Here is a 23,615-nt window from a genome sequence, read left to right as displayed (position 1 = left end):
CCATCTGCAACACTCACATTCAAATTGTGCAATTGTCTGTGCTTATGAAAAAGCCTGCTGTTTTTTGGGGAGAAGCTTAATTACACTGGCTAATCATGCTTGAGGCACAGCATTATATCAGTGTGCCATGCAGAGGTGAGGTGAGGCTGGTGTGGCTTTGACTCTGGGCCTGGCTGCTTCCTGATACATGCCTGAGATGGGAGGTCAGATAGGCTACTAGACCACAAACAACATTAACCCACAGGACTGATCACAAGCCCAGGTTCAAAACCAGAGGAAAGTGATTTCTTTGTAAGTTTTTTTTCACATCGTTGTTTCCCAGGGTGTAGAGAATGTGAGGGGGTTAACTGGAAAGACACTGGTCAGAGACACTCTTTCTCTACCCCACTTGAAATGTGAATATACACTAAGTGTACAAAACATGCTGCTCGCTCCATGACAGACTGACCAGGTGAATCCAGGGGAAAGTTATGATCCCTTATTGATGTCAGTTAAATCCACTTCAATCAGTGTAGATGAAGGGGAGGAGACAGTTTAAATAAGGAGTTTAAGCCTTTGAGACAATTGAGACATGGATTGTGTATGTGTGCCATTCAGAGGGTGAATGTGCAAGACAAAAGATTGAAGTGCCTTTGAACGGGTTAGGTAGGTGCCAGGCACACCGGTTTGTGCCAAGAACTGCAACTCTGCTGTGTTTTTCACACTCAACAGTTTCCCGTGTGTATCAAGAATGGTCCACCTCCCAAAGGACATCCAGCCAACTTGACACAACTGTGGGAAGCATTGGAGTCAACATGGACCAGCATCCCTGTGGATGCGTTCGACACCTTGTAGAGTCCATGCCCTGACGAATTGAGGCTGCTATGAGGGCTAAAGGGGGTGCAACTCAATATTAGGACGTTCCTAATGTTTTGTACACTCAGTGTATATCTTGAAGTCTTTAGTTGTTTTTTTGCAGATGGTTACTAGTAGGTCTAATGGAGGTGCAGACTCGATGTCCAAAGCGTAGCGTTACCCTGAGCTACCATAAGATCTGATTCCATTCTCCCCACTCTGTCACTATGATGAATGAAGATGTCTCTGAAACACTGGCTATGTGAGCTCAATACACAAGGGAGTCAGGGGAACATATGGAGAAGGAGGGTGGGTGTGTGTGTGTGTTTGTGTTTGTTTGTGTGTTTTAACAAAGACACACAGTAAGATATTTTTTATGTACAATCAATATGTGTCCCACAGCATAATTCCATGTCACTATTAGTTGAAGTCCCTCTTCACAGGGTAAGGCTGACCTCTGGCAGCTGAGTCTCTCTCTCTCTCTCTCTCTCTCTCTCTCTCTCTCTCTCCCCGAGGAAATGTTATCACATCTGACTCACTGAGATATGATACTGTTGGATATATTATGGTTCCTCTCTTCCAGATCATAGCATGTAAAGAACCAGTCTGTGAGGAAATGTAAAGAGAAACGTATTACAGTAACTCACACAGACACCCATTTCATAAGTGTGTTGTTTTAGAGCTCCAGGGTGGTGGAGGGAACTGAAAGTGTGTGTTGGTGTCAGTGTGTGCCTGTTCCACTTCCCAGGCATACACACATACACACAGTGGAAACACTATTAGTAGCTACACTAGTGAGAGCTGGGCCATGGCTCACTTCCCTCTGTTTCTCTCAGTACGGATGCATGTGGAAGCCTGTGGAAACACACAGAGCGGTGACATGAGCAGGCTCTCATTATTCATTGTATGTTTCTCTCTCTCTTTCTCATATTAGTGCTGGTTTCCAGCAGCAGCCCCAGATGTATAGGCAGATGGGCAACTGGACAGGTTCTGTGTTGTGAAGATGTGGGCCTGGAACGGAGCCAGTGTGTTCCTTCCCCAAACTTTTGTTGTCTGTCTTTTTCATTTTCCCCATAGGCTAGTTCTGTGTTGTTTAATGTACGTGGCCCTTGTTGTTTCCTCCATGTGATTTCTTTGTCTTTCAGCCTCTTATCTCTTTGTTTCTTCCCTTGCTCTCCTTCTATTTTCTTTCCCATTCTCTCGACTTCCTGCTATCGCTCCCCCTCACGCACACCCTCACTCAATCTTTCTCTCCCTCGCTCTCACTCCCTATCTTCTTCTCCCCTCCTCTCTCTATCTCTCTCTCATTCTCACAGCATTCCCAACTGCTGATGATTGATCAAGGTTTTCAAGGTTTGCCCTTTCCTGTTATTTAGGGGAGAATATTATGCTCTATACAATTAGGATTGGCATGTGTTCATATAGTGTGTGTGTGTGTGTGTGTGTGTGTGTGTGTGTGTGTGTGTGTGTGTGTGTGTGTGTGTGTGTGTGTGTGTGTGTGTGTGTGTGTGTGTGTGTGTGTGTGTGTGTGTGTGTGTGTGTAACAAAGACACACAGTATGATACAGTATGTTGTATGTACAGTCAGTACGTGTCCCACAGCATAATTCCATGTCACTACTAGTAGATGTCCCCTCCTCACAGGGTAAAGTTGACCCCTGGTAGCTGAGTCTCTCTCTCACTGAGGAAATGTTATCAAATCAGACTATCACTGATCTATCACTAGTGTGTGTTGTGACAGTAGTACTCTGTCAGGGATATTGATCTGTTGTTTCTGACTTAAAGAGAAGCATGGTCATATAAGCGTACCTGGCTCATTACTAAGATCATCCGGAGTCGGACCACTGACTACCTAAGCACACACCTAAGCACACACTGACTACCTAAGCTCAGCCCGCAGGTACTTTGCCGCACTGTTTCTGAATACAGACTGAAATAAATCTGGAAGTTCAATAGTTAATGTCTTCCCTTGCTGTTTTTCCTTTTCCTCTCTCTCTCTCTCTCTCTCTCTCTCTCTCTCTCGCTCTCTCTCTCGCTCTCTCTCTCGCTCGCTCGCTCGCTCGCTCCCTCTCTCTCCCTATCTTCTTTCCTTTCTCTTCATTCCCCTCGCTCTCACCCCCCTCACTCTCCTTCATTCTGCACTCCCCCTCTCTCTCTCTCTTGCTGATGGACTCTTCTTTTTATTTTCACACTCCACCATCCCCCTTTTTTCTTATTTTTCTCTTCTTCTTTCCTCTAGCCCTCCCTCCCCCTTCTCTTTCTTTCACTGCATTTTCTTTCAGCCCTCCCTCTCTCTATCTCTCTTCCCCATCCCCACCCCCTCTCGAACACTCCCCCTCCCTCCTCTATTTTCTTTTCTCTTTCATTCTTTCTTTCTCTTTCTTTTACCACATCCTTTCTTATGCTTTGCTCTCCCTCCCCCAGTCTCTCCTATCCCTTCTTCCTCCTTTTTTGCTGCATTCTGTTCTTCCCTCCCCCTCCCCCATCTCTCTTTCCTCTCTCTTTTTCTTTCTCTCTCTAACCCCCCTTCCTCCCTCCTCTCTGCCTCACTCCCTCTCCCTCTTTCTTCCTTATTCTATCTCCCCCATGTCTGTCTCACTCCCTCCCTCTCTTTCCTGACTGCTTTTCTCTCCTTTCTCCTCTTTCGTTTGTCACTCATTTTTCTACTGAATGTCAGACATGGTACACTTAAAACTGTCTCACTTTTAATACATTTCATTTAAGAAATAAAGCCAACAAACTACATGTTCTCTAGAAAGTAAATATTTTTGCATATCTCAGTCACTATTTTTGTGACAGTTAGCCACTGACAGACACACCTACACCCATGCTGTGTGTGTGTGTGTGTGTGTGTGTGGTGTGTGTGTGGTGTGTGTGTGTGGTGTGTGTGTGTGTGTGTGTGTGTGTGTGTGTGTGTGTGTGTGTGTGTGTGTGTGTGTGTGTGTGTGTGTGTGTGTGGGCGCGCGCGCGCGCGGAGGAGCAACTGATTAGATGTTATAATTGTTTGTGTGTTGGAGTATGCTTACAAAAGGAAATGCAAAGTATAAGTGTGATAAGAGAAGCTAGGGTTTCTGTGTGCCTTAAAGACAAATGTGTGTTGAAGGGTCATGCTGAATTGTGTGTGGTGAGAAAGAGAGAGAAAATGTGTGTGCTGTATGTATGTGTGTTTGTCGGTGTGGTGTGTGTGTGTGTGTGTGTGAGTGAGTGAGGGGGGAAAGAGAAAGAGAGAGAATGAAAAAGGAGAGGGGGAGAGAGAAAGAGAAGTGAGATGTAGGAAGGAAGGGGTAGGGAGGGAGAGAAAGAAAGAAATGGGGTGATTGTGTGTGTGTGTGTGTGTGTGTGTGTGTGTGTGTGTGTGTGTGTGTGTGTGTGTGTGTGTGTGTGTGTGTGTGTGTGTGTGTGTGTGTGTGTGTGTGTGTGTGTGTGTGTGTGTGTGTGTGTGTGTGTGTGGAGGGGGCAGGAGAGGCGGGGCCGGCACAGTCAGTTCTGATAACAGCAACAGTAGGAGGAGGATGAGTCGTGGGTCCGCCCCACTCTCCCACAGATATAAATAGGAGCTGGATTTTTTTACTCCACTCAGTTCTCCTGAAGGATGAGATCCCTGAAACACCTCAAACATCACACCAGGAACAATGTGGTGAGTTGTTAACCTATCCTCTGAGACCGTGATTACAATACTAGTTCAGATAGTGGGGTTGTTATAAAGGTGGTTACACTGTGTCTTTCTAAGTCAAAGGTGATTACTTTTCTACATAGAGTACTGCAGCAAGAACATATTTTACAGATAAGACTAGACTACTAACTATTCTCTGTCTCTCACACATTTTCTAGGCTATTGTTAATAATTTGGTTCTCATTGTTTGACATTTTGACTTAAACCTTACATACAACTTAAAATGTATAACTATGGATTCTTGCAATTACTATCTTGCCTTTCTGTTTCTCTGTTATTTGTCTTTCATTTCTCCTGCCTTTCATTTTGTCGTGTTTTTCTCCTTCCTTCCCCCTCTCTACCTCCCCTCCTTTCTCTCTTTCTCTCACTCACTCACTCTGTCTCTATCTGTCTCTTTCACTCCCCCCACACCCCACACCCCTCCCTCTCCTTTTCCTTTCTCTCCCTCTCCCCTTCTCTCTCACATGCTCACTCAATCTCTCCCTTCCCCTCCCTCCTCTTCCCTCCCTCCCTTCTCTTTCTTTATCTTTCAGCCCCTCCATCTCATTTCTCTCCCCTCCCTCCCTCCCTCCCTCGCTCCCTCCCACCACTCCTCCCCCGCCCACATCTCCCTCTCTCTTCCTCCCTCTTCTTCTTTCTATCTCACACACAGAGCCACACACACAAACACAGAGAGAGAGAGAGAGAGATACACACCTCACTCACTCTGTTCCTCTTTCACAAACACACAGTTTGTCCTTGTCTGACTACTTTAAAAGCAGTAATTATAAATGACGTGGTTATCAGGGCATCCAGGTCTACCAACTCTTTCTTTCTCTCTCTCTCGCGTGCGCGTGCTCTCTCTCTCTCTCTCTCTCTCTCTCTCTCTCTCTCTCTCTTTCTTTCTTTTTTCCCCATCTCTCCATCCTCTGTCTCTTTCTTCAGTATTGTATTATGAAAGGTAGCAGCTCATGATGTGTGGTAGTGTATGACCTAGACTAAGGTGTAGGCCTATAAAGAGACAGGTCTTTCTCATTCATTTTCCCATCACTACACCAGGTTTGTAGGAAACAACTGAAAGTATCGGGGTACACTAGTGACTTGTCATGTATCATGGAGCTGAGGCTTGGTCATGCCAGCATTCAGCTTTCTTCTAGTTCCACTCTGTTTTACCTTTTCAAACATCTAGAGGGCAAACACAATCATTTGTAGTTTATCATGCTGCATTTCAGTTTAAACCACAACATTACTCTTATGTATAAGTCTTGAATACCGAAAGATTTGAGAGTTCTCCTCTCAATCATATTTCTGTCATGGTTATAACTGAGTCTGTCATGTGTGCAAGGCAGACAGCTAGGCTTGCTCCTCATGAATGGGACTGATAGATAGCCCCAACCTTCAGCCCAGTGATGATGAACCCAGCATGTTCAGCCTGGCCAGGGCCACTCTGGACTCCACAGGAAGCTCTGTGGACAGGCCACGGAAGTCCACTTCCTGGTTGGACCTGCATCCCATTTCTGTTCCTTATTATTTTAAAGGGTGTCAAGGAAGGAAGCGGGGCTCAGGCACAGATCGGCCTTATCTCCTCCATCTAATGTTCTCTACTGGATTCAGAGCAAAGAAGCCCGGCATTGTCAGAATGTGGCTGACTGTCTCTAGCAGGCTAACACTGTCTGGAAAACATTCTTGTAACATTGGAGTTGTAGGGAAGGAGCGTTGCATAACAAACAAATGTCAGACCACTTCAGGGATCTTAAGGGCTATCCTTAATCATTATTCCCACCACACACACCTACCATTGATTTCTTAGGAATCCATATCACTTAGAGAGATCTGTTGGTCAGTCCTTGTAGTTAAGCAATATGTGTAAGCAACGTGTCTTATGTTATAAAGCAATCTCACAATGCTGAATACATGTCCTTGTGTGATGTGGGCTGCTGCTGTGTGCTGACCTGATCAGTGCTGTGTGTGTGTTCTCTGTCAGGAGGAGGAGAGTGGCCGTCTGGTGCGATGCTACCCCAAGGTGATGGAAGGCCAGGTGGATGCAGGAACACAGACAGATCCCGTGGTGGTGCTGTCTCTAGCCCAGGCTGCTGTCCTGGGCCTCATCTCCCAGAATGAGATCTTTGGAGCCACCATCGCCCCCAATGGCTTCTACATGGGCGAGCCCAAGGAGTATGGCAGGACCCCTCCTCCTCCAGAGGGCATGGAGTATGAGTACGCTGACCAGCTGATTGGGGCAAACGGGGACTACCTGGCTGAGCCTGTAGGGGAGTCGGAGCCCCACAGGAATGAGAGGAGGCGCCCCGGGCCCAGAGGGAGAACCAGGGGGCCCAGGAATGAAGGAGGAGCGCCAGGGGAGCCTCACAAAGTCCCCAGCGTACAGACTCAGGTCAAAGGGGAGAGGGGAGAGTCTGAAACCCCTCCGTCCTGCATTCACATGGCGAAAAGCCCTAGCAGCCCAGGCAAGATGGAGGAGCCAGCCACTCACAGAGGACCTCTGAAGGAGGAGCAGAGCTGTGGTAACTGTGCTGTGTGTGTGAGAGAGACGTCCAGTCAGACCAAGACAGACACTCGGCCAGAGGAGAGGAGAGGGAGAGGAGGAGAGGGGCAAGAAGAGGAGTTAGCTGAGGAGGACGGAGTGTTGAACCTCAAGACTGGAGGAGATAGGGGAGACAGTCCCAATCCCATCATGAACCACTACTTTGAGTCCAGCGAGGTGGCCTATGAGTCTGCTGACGTGGCCGTGGGGGACTATGATGAGAGCAGCCAGGGCATGCTGTGGGCTGCAGACGCTGAGGGGATAGCCAGGCGCATGCAGATCGACCGGCTGGACATCAACGTCCAGATAGATGAGTCCTACTGCGTGGATGTGGGAGAGGGCCTGAAGAGATGGAAGTGCCGCATGTGTGAGAAGTCGTACACCTCCAAGTACAACCTGGTCACCCACATCCTGGGCCACAACGGCATCAAGCCCCACGAGTGTCTGCACTGTGGCAAGCTGTTCAAGCAGCCCAGCCACCTCCAGACCCACCTGCTCACCCACCAGGGCACCCGGCCACACAAGTGCACCGTGTGTAAGAAGGCCTTCACCCAGACCAGCCACCTGAAGAGGCACATGCTGCAGCACTCCGACATCAAGCCTTACAGCTGCCGCTTCTGTGGGCGAGGCTTCGCCTACCCCAGCGAGCTCCGGTCCCACGAGACCAAGCACGAGAACGGCCACTGTCACTTGTGTTCCCAGTGTGGTATGGAGTTCCCCACCCACGCCCACCTGAAGCGCCACCAGACCAGCCACCAGGGCCCCACCACTTACCAGTGCACCGAGTGCAACAAGTCCTTTGCCTACCGCAGCCAGCTGCAGAACCACCTCATGAAGCACCAGAACGTAAGGCCCTACGTCTGCCCAGAGTGTGGCATGGAGTTTGTCCAGATCCATCACCTCAAGCAGCATGCCCTCACTCATAAGGTACTAATACCGCAAGCCCTCACTGACCAGGTACTGAAACTCCACTGACTTTTGATGGTCCATATATTACACTATGCTCTAGGTCATCAAATAGTCTGCTTCTAATGAATCACAAACCCCTTGATTAATGCGATAAACACTAAGATAAGGGCTGTAGTGTGTTGCTCAATATTCCCATAAATTCAGACTTTAAGAGGCAGAGACAGATGGGGTTAGGTGAACTCAGAGGTATATCAAAATATCTAAAGGCTGTTATTCCTATTGCCCCAACCAGTTGCAGTGTAAACATAGCCTTCAAAGTGCTTGGTTCATTGTATTTGGCCTGACCTCTTCCTGTATGTGCTGTGAGGTGTGTCATACCAAGTCATACCTCTTTGTATGCCTGATCCTACAGTCTATGCTCTGATCTCTACCATGATTCATCCTAGACCTAGAGCCTCGCTCTTAGTAATTATAGTGTCACATTAACAAAGTATTTACTCAAATATTGACTTACAAATAATGTTACGAATAATTACACTTGTTTTTAGTGTTCATCAAAATCTAGGCGTATCCAAACATTCATGTTAATGTTTTAACACGCTTTTCAATACTAAACATGCACCTTTCCATATTGTGAGAGCATCACAGGCTCAGAGCCAACACTTGGTGGAGCTAATGTGTATGCATCAAGTTGCGGCCATTAAGCAAGGATTTCACGTCTACCGTACAGCAATTACACATCCTGTGCTGACCTATGATTTCTCTGTGTTTGTGTGTATTCTTCTCTATAATAACAACCAATATTTATGTTAATTTCAATGTCTCTGTAAAACCATAGCTTGCTGTTTATCAACAAGAAAATGATCTAATTAATTAAATTGCCAACCCTCGTTATTTTCCCAGGGTATGAAAGAATTCAAATGTGAGGTGTGTGCCCGGGAGTTCACCCTCTCTGCTAACCTCAAGAGGCACATGCTGATCCACGCCAGCATCAGGCCCTTCCAGTGTCACGTCTGCTTCAAGACCTTCATCCAGAAACAGACCCTCAAAACACACATGATCGTCCACCTGCCTGTCAAACCTTTCAAGTGCAAGGTAAGAGGAGTAGTTCTCAATAGACAGCATGGGTTGAGTTCCACAGTTCCAAGAGTGTTGAGAGTATTATTATTCTATTGTGTTCCAGGTGTGTGGCAAATCTTTCAACAGAATGTACAACCTCCTGGGCCACATGCACCTCCACGCTGGCAGCAAGCCCTTCAAGTGTCCTTACTGCTCCAGCAAGTTCAACCTGAAGGGCAATCTGAGCCGACACATGAAGGTCAAACACGGCATCCTGGATGCTTCACCAGACGGACAAGGTGACTAATATCAGTACCATCCATCAGTTTGTACCTTATGTCAGTTATGCACCTAATGGCAGTTATGATTTGGTCGTGAATTTTTTACATAATGTTAATTTCTTAGATACACTTGAAATTTCAATGGGCGTCATGTTGCGTTGTTGTCAGTCAGTCTGCCCTTAATGCACTTTGACTCAGCATGTACTGTAATCTACTGGCCAAGTGTTTTGGTGCTTTTCTGCCGCTCTTCTCCCTCTGTGTTTTGTAAATATAGAAGTTCTTGGATTAGACATTCCTGTCTCTATCAGTGGAGAGTGATAGGGAGGCAGGGGAAGGGGAGGACTGTAGTGTCCTCTGAGGCTGGGAGTTGGTGTGTGTGTGTGAGAGAGAGAAAGAGAAAGAGAGAGAGAGAGAGAGAGAGAGAGAGAGAGAGAGAGAGAGAGAGAGAGGACAAGATGGGCTCATGAGTGTCTGTGCATTTCCTTCCTCAGAAGCCCCCCCTGACATAGAGAACCAGGAGGAATACGATGAAGAGAACCTTGAATTCAGCGAACGAGAGAACCTGGCCAGTATCAACACACCAGACATCACTAAACTGTCTGAATTGGAGTATTATAGCAGCTACACCAAGGGTGCAGGGCGCTACAACACTGCATGAATGATGAGAAAAGACCCCATATTGAGTAGAAGTGTAAACTAATAAAGGGAGGTAGTGCCGCTAGCAGTTTAAAGTGGTGGAATCTGCCCATTCATATGCACTGGAATCTCGCTTTTCTTGCTCTGATATTCAATGGGAGTGAGACAGGTCATTTGGGATTGTACATTTCTCATCGGCACCTTGTTTTGTATTGAAACGTGAGTTCACCTCCAGGTGCCACAACATTGTGATTGATGTGTTCACGTGAAAAAGGTCATATCTGAAAATAAATAATCTAACCTCCTGGGAGAGTCCTACTCAACATACATCCCCAGGGGTGGCCTAACTCTGTAAGCACACTTTTTAGGGAAACAAATACATGATAGTGAAATGCACTTACTCAGACAATCCCCAGCAAGTGTGCGGATAAGTCAGAATACAGCTGAGTATTATTGCTTTTATTAACATGTATAGAAATGCATACAGGCCAGTCAAATAAATGTCGTCTGTTCATGTCCCTTACCAACGCTGATACCGTTCAAGCAGTTCATGTGAACCAACCATTATTTGTTTTTACTTCCCGGGTTAACATTTTATACTGTGAGTAGTTTCAACTACAGTTCTATGATTTTAATTTCATTGTTATATTTGCAATGTGCAGAAATAAATAATTCACCCAGTGACAGACTGCTGATATTGCTCACGACATCACTTTATAGCCCCATGTGACCAGCTTGATTTGAAGTTCCTGCATTGTCACTTTTGTCCCCAGTCAAATAATGATATTGTTGCAGACCACATCTTGGTGTGCTAAAAGCTAAATAAATTATTTCCCCCCCATTGCAGCCACCATTTACCAAAGAATCTTACCAATTCTGGGCCATATTGCCAAACCCTGCAGCTAAAGGCAATAGCAGTCTAGTGACACCCTTTCTCTGCATTGTGGAGCTTGATTTCATGTTGCCCAATAGACTTTTGGGGCTTTATCCTCCCCAAAGTAGATTTAAAAAGATTACCATGAACACACTAGTGCAGTTTCATTTTTCAGGATGTGTCACAATTTATGCCCCATGCAGGCCTTTATGGGACAGATCTCAAAAGCAAATGCAGCCCCTGCATGCGCATGGTGGTTTTGGTTCAGGGCGGAGTCTCAACAGGAACGGTCCTAAAACTTTGGACAGAAATGAATTGCCCTGGAGTGTGCTATCCATCATGCTGCACACTGGTCTAAAGTGATGAACGACAACTCCCAACATGACAGGGCCAGACCCAGCTGAAAACTTGAGAAATTCACTATATTTTTTCCCTGCTTAATTTTAGACATCACCTAGGTATCAATACACAATGTTGATGTGCGTTTAATAAACAAAATGCAAATTTGAGAAAACTATTTAGAGTGGGAAATAAATATCTGAAACTTGAATGGCTTTCTGTGTTACACATTGGTGTGGAAATATCCTGTTGCTAGAACTATGTAAAATGTGTACCAGACAATACTGTAAAATAATAAATTTATTTACCTTTAAAATCAGTGTGCTTCTTTTATCATAGAATATTAAAATGAGGCAGAACACAAGCATAGGATCAAACAAGATGTATTAGCAAATATTCTTGACATGGCCTTCATGTTTCTTTAAAGGCATAATACAGTATCGGAATACAGTACTTCATTACAAAAATAGAACCCTGGAAATAGGGACAGGAGTGCTAGATGGAACAAATCAACAGTACAATCACCTAATTTCACACACTACATATTACTTCATCAGACAATATGCATGTGGCTATCTGACCTAAGTTAAAAATGAGGTACAAAAACAGGACAATGTCACTTTCAGGCTAGCTGCACTCTTCAGTCCTTCACTTGCCCAGGGCTTTGTCCAGGTTATTCTTGATGGCGTCCAGGAAGTCCTCAGTGTTGACGTAGTGCTCATTCAGCTTGCATCTGCAACGAAAGGACAGATCAGCACACAAGTTACTCAGTCAAGGCCCTGTCCCTGAGAGAGTCATGCACACTTCAATAACAGGTAAAAATCTAATGATTCTTTCCCCCCATTATTATAATACAAAAACATGACAATGATCCATGCATTAATAAACATGTTAGGCAGATCAATAATTTAGTAAATGCAATAGTAATGAGCTCACTTGGAAAGGCCATGAATGCAGCCGGCAAGGTCCTTAGTCATAACACCACTCTCAACGGTCTCCACACACACCCGCTCCAGAGTCAGAGCGAACCTACAGGTCAAACAGACAAGATTTCAGTAATAGTCACAACAGCTGACCTATGAATCTAAAACACTGCCATTTGCCTGGCAAACACTAACGGAATAGGACAGTGGGACTTTTACAGCACAACTGCTTGTTGTATGATAATTAATTCCCTTCATGGTACAGTATATGAAGACTTAAGTTAAAGCCAAATGTGATCAGTAAATGATCATATCTAGTGACAAACTGTTAAAACAATTATTTAAAAGACTAGCTCAATTAATTTCTTACTTGATCAGGTCAGGGTTGCCATCAAGTTTACCCCGGTGCTCAAGCCCTCTGGTCCAAGCAAAGATGCTGGCAATGGGGTTGGTGCTTGTTGGGTTTCCCTAAAGGTGGACAAAGGTCACAGTTTAACCATGGAAATACTGATACTTTACTGATCATGTAAAAGCAGGTACAAAATATGGCTACAACAATCCCATGGTGATGGATAATTTTTTTCAGCCTATGAAGTCATTTTGGCAGCATATTTCCCACCACTAGACGGCACTGTTCATACACAAATCAACCAGGCAGACATTAAAAACAGAGACACTAATTTTACTCCTCCCATACCACTGTTGCATCCGCCATGATTTATGCTTCTCTAAATATGGATCTAGGGTTGTAATGGAGGCGGTTAGTACTAGAGTGACTAACCTTCTGGTGCTCGCGGTAGTGCCTGGTCACTGTGCCGTGGGCTGCCTCTGCCTCAATGGTCTTGCCATCGGGACACACCAGCACTGACGTCATCAGACCCAGAGAGCCGAAACCTGTGGAGAACCCATACAGTATGTCAGTCACCCATAATCAAACCTGTTACAGGACTATTTTAATCCAAACTCATTTCATTTGAAGTGAGGTGTAAATTTCCTAATTCCTCACCCTGAGCCAAGATGTCAGACTGTACATCTCCATCGTAGTTCTTGCAGGCCCACACGAAGGCACCATCGGACTTCAGCACTTGGGCAACCATGTCATCAATGAGCCTGTGCTCGTACCAGATCTTCAGCTTGTCAAACTCTGGCTTGTAATTCCTATGGACACAAACAATATGGTAGTGAGTGCAGCAGGGTTGTGAAAGTTTAAACGACATTGGGATCGATAACATTTAGAACAATCCCTAACCGAAAACTTTTTTTTTTACAAAATTATAATCCCAGTCCAGTTATCACAAAACTACCACTAACAGACCCCAATATTTTTTTGTTACAAATACCTTATGCAACAACGCTGTAACGTTAGGAGATATGAATCTTTCAAATTATTTGACACGGATATAAAGCGAAGTGACAGGAGAGAAGTCCTGTATGGCAATATTTTGAGACGTTAAGAGGTGATGAAATGCAAACTTTGCAAGGTGGAATTGAGCTACAGTTGCAATGCTGAAGGACAACCCAACCAGTTGCTGGTAGCAGTGTGATAAGAGACAGTGAGAAAATCACAGCGCTGATTACAGAAATGATTGCCGTTGATATGCAGCCATTGTCAATGGTAGAGGATGTCAGCTTCAATACTTTAACGGCATATCGAAAACAAGACTACAAATGCTATGTCTAAAAACCGTGATGGCCCTGATGGAGAAATTGTACAATGATTGCTCTGCAAGTACAAGTAGGGTTTTCACTAGTTACCACTGCCACAAAGTCAAAACTCTATTGTAAAAATTCATGCTAAAAAAAAAAAAACTATTTTTTGGGGCCTTAATTTAAAGGTTAGGCATAAGGTTAGCAGTGTAGTTGAGGTTAGGATTAAAATCACGTTAAGAAGATAATTTGTAGAAATAGGTCGGCTTTATGACTTTGGTACCTAGTGACGACCGGTATGTAGGTAGCCAGGACTGCGGTAGAGTGACGTGCATTGCCCCACCAGCGGTCATACACAGAACCACATCTGAATTGTGAATTCGCGTAATTTTATGATTTAACAAGGTTTAAAATGATTTTTAAAAAGTGCAGTTTAAACATTAAGAGAAATGGTACATTTGTCACAATCCTAGAGTGCAGTGCATTACACAATATAACCTATGCAAGGAACCCCATGAACCAGGAAGAAACAACCAATATTTTACTCCATAACAGGTTAAGGCTAAAGAGGTCATAAAAAGCAACAAATACTAACGCCTGGTAGATTTCCTCAAAGATGTCCTTGAATCTACCGTCATAGGCTTTGAGAATGGTGTTCTTGGTACTCAGGTAGAGGGGCCACTTCTTGCCAATGGCGTACTGAAAGCAGCTGTGCGCAAAGCCTGAAATAGACTGTGGTGGAATAGAAAGAACATGGGTCACCCCAAGTGTAGGTCAAAAGCAGCAGTACAGAGGTTAACATCCTTCTGGCTATTAACCCCCCGATTAGTCCGCACTTCACACTTCTATTTCCACTAGACAAATTGAAAGTCGGCCACATGACCTCTGATATTGTCAAATCAAACACTCCTGCTCATGATGGTAAACAAACATGTAAGGCAGGTTTACAGGAGGTGAACTCACTCCATACACTACCGCTTGAATCTCATAGGAGAAAAAAAACATAGGAGAAAATAATGTCTGGGAAAAAAATAAAAAATAAACAGTTGACAAAATAAAGTAATCTTAAAACCTGTTGGGGATAGGGGGCAGTATTTGCACGGCCGGATAAAAAACGTACCCGATTTAATCTGGTTACTACTCCTGCCCAGTAACTAGAATATGCATATAATTAGTAGATTTGGATAGAAAACACTCTAAAGTTTCTAAAACTGTTTGAATGGTGTCTGTGAGTATAACAGAACTCATATGGCAGTTAAAACCCTGAGACAAATCCTAACAGGAAGTGGAAATCTGATTTGTGGAATCACTTCAAGCCTTTGCCATTGAAACACACAGGGACTTATTAATCATTTAGCACTTCCTAAGGCTTCCACTAGATGTCAACAGTGTTTATGAAGTGGTTTGAGTCTATGGTAGAAACTGACCCAAAGAGAGGCTTGGGAAGTTGGTCACAGGGGGAGGGCCATTACTACTATGACGCGGGCGCCCATGGGAACCCTTTTGTTCCGAAACGTTTAGTAAGACAATGCAATCGTCCGCCTTGAATATTATTGAAGCTCTGGTTGAAAAAGGCCCTAAAGATTTATGTTATACAACGTTTGACGTTTGAACGAACGTAAATATATTTTTTTTGCACATTCGTGACGACAAGTCCCGTGCGCTTCAGTACATTATGAGTTGCCTTCGGAACGCGCTAACAAGAAGGAACTATTGGGACATAAATTATTAACTTTTTCGAACAAAACTACATTTGTTGTGGACCTGGGATTCCTGGAAGTGCCTTCTGATGAAGATAATCAAAGGTAAGGGAATATTTACAATAGTATATTTGATTTTAGATGGTTCCAAGATGGCGCTAACACGTATCGCCTAGCCTATTTTTTCTGAGCATACCACGTCGTTTATTGCAAAGTGTGATTTCCCAGTAAAGTTATTTTTAAATCTGGCAATGCGGTTGCATTCACGAGATGTTAATCTATAATTCTTTGAATGACAATATTACATTTTAACAATGTTTTCGAATAGTAATTTTGTAAATTGTAGCGCTGCTTCACCGGAAGCATTTGAGGGAAAATATTTTGTGAACGTCACATGCCGATGTAAAATGCTGTTTTTATATATAAATATGAACTTTATCGAACAAAAAATGCATGTATTGTGTCACATGATGTCCTAGGAGTGTCATCTGATGAAGATTGTCAAAGGTTAGTGCTGCATTTAGCTGTGTTTTGGGTATTTGTGATGCATCTAGTTGCTTTGAAAATGGCAGTGTGATTTTTTTTGGCAGGGTACTTTCCTAACATAATCTAATGTTTTGCTTTTGCTGTAAAGCCTTTTTGAAATCGGACAACGTGGTTCGATTCAGGAGAGGTGTATCTATAAAATAGTGTAAAATATTCATATGTTTGAGAAATTGAAGTTATAGCATTTATGAGGTTTTGTATTTCGCGCGACGCGATTCCACTGGCTGTTGACTAGGGTGGCCCACGTTCCCAGACAGGTTAAGAAGTGAATGACGTGCTGAACTCGCCTCATCTGTGTTGTACATGCCCATTCCACAGCCACCTCCAGGAAACTTGTAGACCTCCCACTCCTGGCCTTTGCTCCCATCAGTAGGAGAGAAGACCATCTTGAACGTGCCTGGCTGGCTGATAACAAAGTCTGTAGCTCTGTACTGTAAAAACAATGGATAGGTTACAATCACATATACTGAAGACAAAAATAATACAATTTCTTTCATTTAGAAGGAACTTACCTGGTCACCAAAGGCATGTCTGCCAATGGTGATGGGCTGGGTCCAACCTGGAACTAGCCTGGGAATGTTCTTGCAGATGATTGGCTCACGGAAGACTGTGCCCCCCAGGATGTTCCTGATGGTTCCGTTGGGGCTCTTCCACATCTTCTTCAGTTTGAACTCTGATGGAAAACCACAGTTCTCACGTAACAGTAATATGGCAACATTTAAACTATCAGCCGTAGGTTCCCATTATTGCAACAACAACAAAAATGTAAAGCAGTGACCCTTGGGGGGGGGGGGGGGGGGGCATTTGGAGAAGGGATGAAACCTTTACAGTAAAACTATAAAATACTTAAATGCTATTCAAATACCTTCTACTCTTTGTTCATCGGGAGTGATGGTGGCACATTTAACAGCGACATGGTACTTCTGGGTGGCGATGGCAGAGTCGATGGTGACCTGGTCATCAGTCTGGTCACGGTATGGCAGACCCAGGTCGTAGTACTTCAGCTCCACAGCCACATTGGAGAGGATAAGCTGGAGGAGTAGAACACATTGACAGAGGAATCAGAACTCAAACTATGTCCAGCTGCAGGCTGTCACAGACAAAAAAAATTGACCTTACGTATAAACAGAAAGGAAGAGGCAAAGCGAGAGGATTTACGGCGCCCATAATCTGTCCAGGTGAGAGTCTGAGGTTTGTGACAGTGTTGAATTACGTGAGGCGTATTTGATAAAAATATACGTTTTGTCATGTTTAGGCTGTTACAAATGTACAGATCCAAGTGGATGCACGTGGCATTCCGGCAACTGAGAAAAACAACTTAGTTGTGCCAGTCACGCATATCTGACCTCATTGCTAGAATGGTCCCATCGGACTTGGAGGACATTTATTTCCATTGTTGGAGCAGTCACTCGACCATCTTGTCAACATAATAGATCTTTGGTATAATCTATTCAGAGGACAAGAGGATTCCAGACATTGTCTCAGTGAGCTATGACTCTATGGCTTTAATCAATGTCCACAACACAGTCCAAGCACATAAGGGTCAAAATAACAGTAAGATAGTCAATTCAATATTGACATGAAATCTTTAAAAAATACAATGAATGCCATTTAGATACCACTCATTGTTTTTTTTATTTAACTAGGCAAGTCAGATAAGAACAAATTCTTATTTACAATGACTGCCTACCAAAAGGCCTCCTGCGGGGCCTTGGATAAAAATAAATAAAAAAATATAGGACAAAAACACACATCACGACAAGAGACACCGCAACACTACATAAAGAGAGACCTAAGACAACAACATAGCATGACAGCAACATGAAAACACAGCATGGTAGCAACACAACATGGCATCAACATGGTAGATGTAATAATTGTATCCTCATTCATGTGGTGTGATCCCATATTGTTTTACGTGGAACAATACGCATTAAACATGTTTAGTCAGAAAATGGGTCATGTTTTTCTTCCATTAATATTTATGTTCAGACTGATCCAACACACCATCTGCTATCTCCAGGAGGCGAGCAGCCAATGCAAGAGAAAAACCCTCCCCCACAGCATACAGGCAATCTCCCAGCACTCAGACACATAAACACTCGCAATCGGTGGGTCAGTCAGTTGTGTAAAAATAGACTAGTCAGAGAGCAAATCCTCCCCTGGGTCTGACAGACACCACTGTGTCATCCCTCTACCCTCCTCCAGTGGTCCCAGTTCAGCACCTTCTCTTTGATGAACTCCCAGATAATCCTGGTCATCTCATCTCCGTCCATCTCCACCACAGGCTGGGACACCTTGATACGTTTGTCCCCATCTGTCCAAAATAGAAGAGTGCATTAATGGAAACTGGCAGCCTTTGTCCCAATCTTGACCTACACCTAGTAGTGAGGAGCACCAATGTTGGCCTAGTTTAAGTACAAAAACTGCACAGCAACCAAAGTCTGTCATTATAGCTCATTACCACACACACACACACACACACACACACACACACACACATTTATTATTACAATATATTTTTTTTTATGATAACTTCATGTTTGATTGCAACATGCCCACCCAAAAACCAATGACAACCAATACTACAACATGTACTGGAATATTTTCTTTGAAAGTCTGAACATTCTAAAAGTCTCAGAAAAGATTTCCTGAACAGACTCATGCTGCTTGGGAGGGTTCTAGAAACTATTGGTTCTCAATTAGGAGAGTTGTGAGATCGAAGTCACCTCATCCTACAAGACACGGCACTGTCATTTGCACTTCATGGTTTCATATCTCCATGAACAGTTAGATATTCAGCTCTCTTAATGCCCATAACTAAAGAATGTTGACAGCAAGACATTTCCATTTTTCTTCATCTGTAGCTGCAATGCATCTTGCCCTCTGATTCACCCAGACAAGTAGTCCAATTATCTATTACAAAACAAGGCTCTGCTCCCACACGACTCTGCCTTTTAAAAGGCCCTGGCAGAAGGCAGGCCCTCGCCCACTCTTCCAGATAGACCATGCAGTGGAGAGGGAGTGGAAAGGGGGAGGTGCAGGGAATCAAGTGACTTTCTGATGTTCCTGCCAAGTCTATATTTCTACTGCTCCCCAGGACATCCAAGAAGTGTAGAGAAACAAAATGGCGGTATTCAGTAGAATGATCAAATAAGACCGCCACATGGACCTATGCTGTACGACAACCTTTATATTAAGTATACACAACATGTGACCTTTAGTGCAACTATGCACCTCTCAAAACAGCCTACTCCAGAAACTCTGTTGGACATTCACAAACCCTCTCAACAAGGTATAAAATAAGGCCCATAACTTTGCCCGCAAGCAAAGAGATATTTTGTTTTATGTGTAATGTAAGTGCCTTAATGTGTTTGGACCCCAGGAAGAGTAGCTGCTGCCTTTGCAACAGCTAATGAGGATCCCTAATAAATACGGTGAGATATATATGGACTGCTTCGCTTACTCATCTCTGCCGCAAGTCTTCATTTAGGTCCACATTCCTTGGCCATGATCCAATAAAGATGTTCGGCAGTAGTCGCATACAGTAAAAGGGAGATTGGGTTATCTAGTTTACTGCATGCAATCAAAGGAAGACTCATTCAGTCATAAAGGACTTAATCCTTTGAGAGCCAATAGTTGACTTTGGTTGACTTGCCATCACAACTGGCAACAATTAGGCCATCCTTCACTTTTGAATACTGTGGAGAACATTTAGCAGAAATCAGATGTGTTTTGAGCAAAAATGTTGGCAGGTGTTAAAAGCTTACTGACACTGGGGTGAACTCTGAATGAAAGATTCATCACCCCCCCACCCAAACATTTGTTTAAAAAAAGAAAAGAAAAAGGCAATGTAAAGTGTTGGTCATGTTTCATGAGCTGAATAAAAGATCCAATATTTTCCATAGGCAAAAAAAGCTTCTCATTTTGCGCACAAATTTGTTTACATCCCTGTTAGTGACCATTTCTCCTTCGCCCTAGATAATCCATCCACATGACAGGTGTGGCATATCAAGAAGCGGATTAAACAGCTTGATCATTACACATGTCCTGGGACAATAAAAGGCCACTAAAATGTGCAGTTGTCACGTCTCAAGTTGAGGGAGTGTGCAATTGGAATGCTGACTGCAGGAATGGCCACCAGAGCTGTTGCCAGATGTTCATGTTCATTTCTCTACCATAAGCCACCTCCGTTTTAGAGAATTTGACAGTACGTCCACCAGCCTCACAACGTGTAACCACGCCAGCCTAGGACCTCCACATCCGGCTTCTAAGCTTTCACAAAACATGTTTATACATTAGTCATTAACGTATGCAAAATATCAGTAGGAGGCCAACAGGGACACATGAGCAAACAGTCACTTGCAACTGGAGGTCTTATCTGAAAGATAGCTTGTTTTGTGTGATACAGGCCTTTCATATCCATATGACATGCACCTATTTGAGTAGTCAAGGACAATGCAAACCAAAATATCTGCATGCGCTTAACTCTTGAAGGTCAGATCATGGCTATGCTTATCCTGCTAACTAAAATCTCAGTCAAGTGTGTTTAAGGTAATTTTTTTAAACATACATAAGGTCTAGGCTACATTTCAGGTCATCCATTTAAAACTGAACTTGGCTACTCTTCAAGAAGCATGAGATGAGCAAATGAAAGTAGTAATTTGTTTCTGCATACGCGTTGAACGAAGTGTGTTTGTGTATGGTACAAACAGACGACCAAAACATTTGTGGGTTATAACGTGGATTTATATAACTCAATTTTCTGTATATCACTCTACTATAAGTATGTTATACCAAATAAAATGACAAAAGTAGACCACTGAATTATGACCCATACTTGAAGGGTAGGGCAGTGGGAAGGCAAGTGTGTCATTGACAGAACGAATTGCTATATTTTAGAAATAGCACATGGTCCCATACCTATTCATGCCTGTATTTAAAAATTCTTCCACTTAGCAAAATTCAAAGCTCCAGTTACAAGCAATAAAATGCTCCTGGCAGACAAAGTCCATCTTGTGACTGTAATAATAAAAACGGAACAGTTTGCCAATACCTTTATGAACATGTTTAATTGAATCAAAGCAATACAAACTCCGACTAATGATATGTTTTTGGTTAAGAAAAGGTCAAATGTCACACCAAAACCATCCACCATAGTTTGAAAGTTTCCATCCATGATCATTGTAATACTGTAACAGAAGTGTTGCCTGTGATTGCTTTAAAATCAGCCTAATCTTTTTACGTCTGTCCTTACAACCACAACAAGGGTATGACTGGATGGATAGTGGGTTGTTTTAACAGGACCAAAGCCTGTAATCTATCTAGAGCCCCTTCATTGGAGTCAATCCTCACAAAACCCCATACTAGACAAACACATCAGTGGCAGCAAGCTAGGTCACTTCTTCCAACACATAAATATCAAGATTAGGATTCAGAGACAACTGAGTGTAAAGCCTACATGTGTGCAGATAGAGGGGGAAACAAGCTACCCTTCAACTGACCTGCTACTTTATACAGTGCTTCAAAGTCAAAGAACAGAAGCGGCAGGGCATTACAGCTAGCTACTAACAAAATAATACTATCTTAAATACCATCCATATTTTGGATTTTCTAATTTGAAAGTTAATCTGGAAGGTTATAGGGCATCTGTAAAGTTATTAGGGAGGTCAAGATGATTTTTTAATTAGTGCCCGTCAAACAGCTTTCTTGATAGACTCCACAGTTGCGACATGGTTCAGTTGTGCTGCTGGTTGGACGTAAACACATTTCCCTGTTGCAGAGCCTTGTCCCACAATAGGCTGACCTTGGTAAAGGTCTCTTAGCAACAACAACAAAAAGTGGCTAGAGCCAAACAATGGAGGTGTAAACATTGTGACAGTTATTAAACATAATTGTATTAATGTATATTCTGTATTTCATACTGACACTATAGATTTTTCCCACAGCTAAAATAATTAAATAAATACGTTCACAAACGTTGCTCGCCTGGTAAATGGTAATGGCCAGATTTGATATTTCAATATTTAGAATACATTAATCTAATATCGAGAACTTTATTTAGCCTAATTCGTTGTGATGCACTCTACTTTAGGCCAAAGGTGAAATGCATTTTTATTTTACTTTTTATAGACAACAAAGTGACAGACAAATCTCCCTCGACCCTCTTCCCCTCACTACCGGTTTCTAGGTCTGGCCTGGTAAAACAAGTCAATTTTATGCACTGACAGCTAACGTTAGCCATTCACCGAGCAAATGTTGTACTATGTACATTTGTGGAATAAATTGGCTAATTGAATAATTTTTCATATTAGTAGTAATAGTTACTTACTCATCAACCAAAATAAACAAACATCTAAAACTGGCCAAATGGGGCACAAGAGACAGCTAGCTACCTTACCTAGCTAAAGTAACGGCGAGAAAGCAACACTGGATAGGCAGGCTAACGTTACTTTGCCGGGCATTGCGGTGTGCCTTATAAAATTATTTTCTGTATGATTCTGTAAAATATAATGTAACTATGACAAATGGCCACTATTTGGCTCAAAACTCACAATTCCTCTGTTGCAAACTCTGGGAGGTTGCAGCTGGCGCGAGCACAGCGGGGTTTTTGGAGAGAGTGGTCGCCGACCTAGAGAGAGAGCGGAGGACCTTCAAGTATCCAGCCATGATTTGCCCAAATTACTTGCAGCTAATAACCGAGAAACTCCGAGCAAAGAAGGGCCGAAATGAACCCCGCTCACTGCAATATAGTCAGCACCCCCACCCACGCTTGACGCTACGTCACACAGTCAAAGACAAAAGAGGAGGGAGGGACTTCTAACTAACCGTTCCAATCCACATTGGGGATTTATGATTTTCATTCTGCGCCAACCCAATCTGAGAGAGGAGAGGTATAGCCTGGGAGACTTGGTTGTCTGCGCAGCCATCCGTTCTGCTGTCTAGACTCTAGACAAGAGCCAGTTAACTCTCAGTTTTATTCAGCACCCCCTGAAAAATCTGACCAGATTTTTTTTTTGAAATACAATTAAAAAATATATATATATTTTTTTTTAATCACAAATTGTGCACTGGACCTTTACCAGTCCTGTATTAGCCTTTGATATAAAAAAGTACACTTAAAGCATTCCAATCCCGATTAAAATGCTATAGCTCTATTCTGTAAATTCTGGCTCTAGGACCATGCAAAGCATTGCTCGGAGAGCAGATGCCAGCCTTTTCTGTCTCTTTTACAAAGCAGATGGCAGACTGCCATTTGCTTTACCAGTCAGCTGTCAAGGCAGTGCGCTGATTGCTTTGAATTTGAATTTGTAAACAATGTGCCCTCCAAAAAAAAATTGGGGGGGCACTGAACACATTTTAGGTCTTGTGAAAGGAAACTTGTACATTGAGGCTGTACTCTTACAGTTTTTGACAGTAGCCAATAGGGTTTTGTGGCTATTTGAGCCTAATGCAGGCCTACCAACAAAACCAATAGAGCGTATCCCATTACATTTTCACATGTAAATAGCTTTTGATTTCTATGAAATAGCCTACAGCCTATATGTGTTCAATGCAGGCCTACATTGCATTAGAGTTTTAAAAATGTTTTTACATTATGAAAGGCTGACATTAGTTCATTATTTTTTACTTGGTCTGTAACACCATGGGCCATATAGCTGACTGTAAAGTGCA

At 43.3% G+C, this 23,615-nt stretch overlaps 2 protein-coding genes across 4 annotated transcripts; one reads left to right on the top strand and one right to left on the bottom strand.

Moving 5' to 3' along the window:
- The first annotated feature begins 4,316 nt into the window (after positions 1–4,316).
- On the top strand, positions 4,317–11,441 carry znf710a (zinc finger protein 710a). Of its 3 annotated transcripts, none has more exons than XM_014124779.3 (5): positions 4,317–4,470; positions 6,470–7,954; positions 8,840–9,031; positions 9,120–9,294; positions 9,768–11,441. In XM_014124779.3, exons 1-5 carry the CDS (start codon positions 4,426–4,428, stop codon positions 9,932–9,934), a joined length of 2,064 nt encoding a protein of 687 aa, XP_013980254.1. In that variant the 5' UTR covers positions 4,317–4,425; the 3' UTR covers positions 9,935–11,441.
- LOC100194640 (isocitrate dehydrogenase 2-2 (NADP+), mitochondrial) lies at positions 11,408–22,718 on the bottom strand. The gene is made up of 11 exons (NM_001139725.1): positions 22,496–22,718; positions 18,167–18,258; positions 16,807–16,972; positions 16,454–16,614; positions 16,229–16,372; positions 14,291–14,427; positions 13,055–13,206; positions 12,830–12,942; positions 12,419–12,516; positions 12,062–12,154; positions 11,408–11,858 (listed from the first exon to the last, which is right to left on the bottom strand). The coding sequence occupies exons 1-11, from the start codon at positions 22,608–22,610 to the stop codon at positions 11,774–11,776; spliced, it is 1,356 nt and encodes a 451-aa protein (NP_001133197.1). The 5' UTR covers positions 22,611–22,718; the 3' UTR covers positions 11,408–11,773.
- Between the last annotated feature and the right edge of the window lie 897 nt (positions 22,719–23,615).

This window comes from Salmo salar, chromosome 10 (genome assembly GCF_965601325.2).
Source record: "Salmo salar chromosome 10, fSalSal1, whole genome shotgun sequence".
NCBI lineage: Eukaryota > Metazoa > Chordata > Actinopteri > Salmoniformes > Salmonidae > Salmo > Salmo salar.
This window is presented reverse-complemented; position numbering and strand designations above follow the sequence as displayed.

What these genes read in the sequence shown, in the direction of transcription:
- LOC100194640 (NM_001139725.1), bottom strand. Translation starts at nt 22,610, where the DNA reads ATGGCTGGATACTTGAAGGTCCTCCGCTCTCTCTCTAGGTCGGCGACC. An exon ending in GACATGCCTTTGGTGACCAG is followed by an intron (nt 16,373 to 16,453) that starts GTAAGTTCCTTC and finishes TTGTTTTTACAG; the next exon opens with TACAGAGCTACAGACTTTGT. An exon ending in GCATGTACAACACAGATGAG is followed by an intron (nt 14,428 to 16,228) that starts GCGAGTTCAGCA and finishes ATTCCACCACAG; the next exon opens with TCTATTTCAGGCTTTGCGCA.
- znf710a (XM_014124779.3), top strand. Translation starts at nt 4,426, where the DNA reads ATGAGATCCCTGAAACACCTCAAACATCACACCAGGAACAATGTG. An exon ending in TCAAACCTTTCAAGTGCAAG is followed by an intron (nt 9,032 to 9,119) that starts GTAAGAGGAGTA and finishes ATTGTGTTCCAG; the next exon opens with GTGTGTGGCAAATCTTTCAA. An exon ending in TGCTTCACCAGACGGACAAG is followed by an intron (nt 9,295 to 9,767) that starts GTGACTAATATC and finishes TTCCTTCCTCAG; the next exon opens with AAGCCCCCCCTGACATAGAG.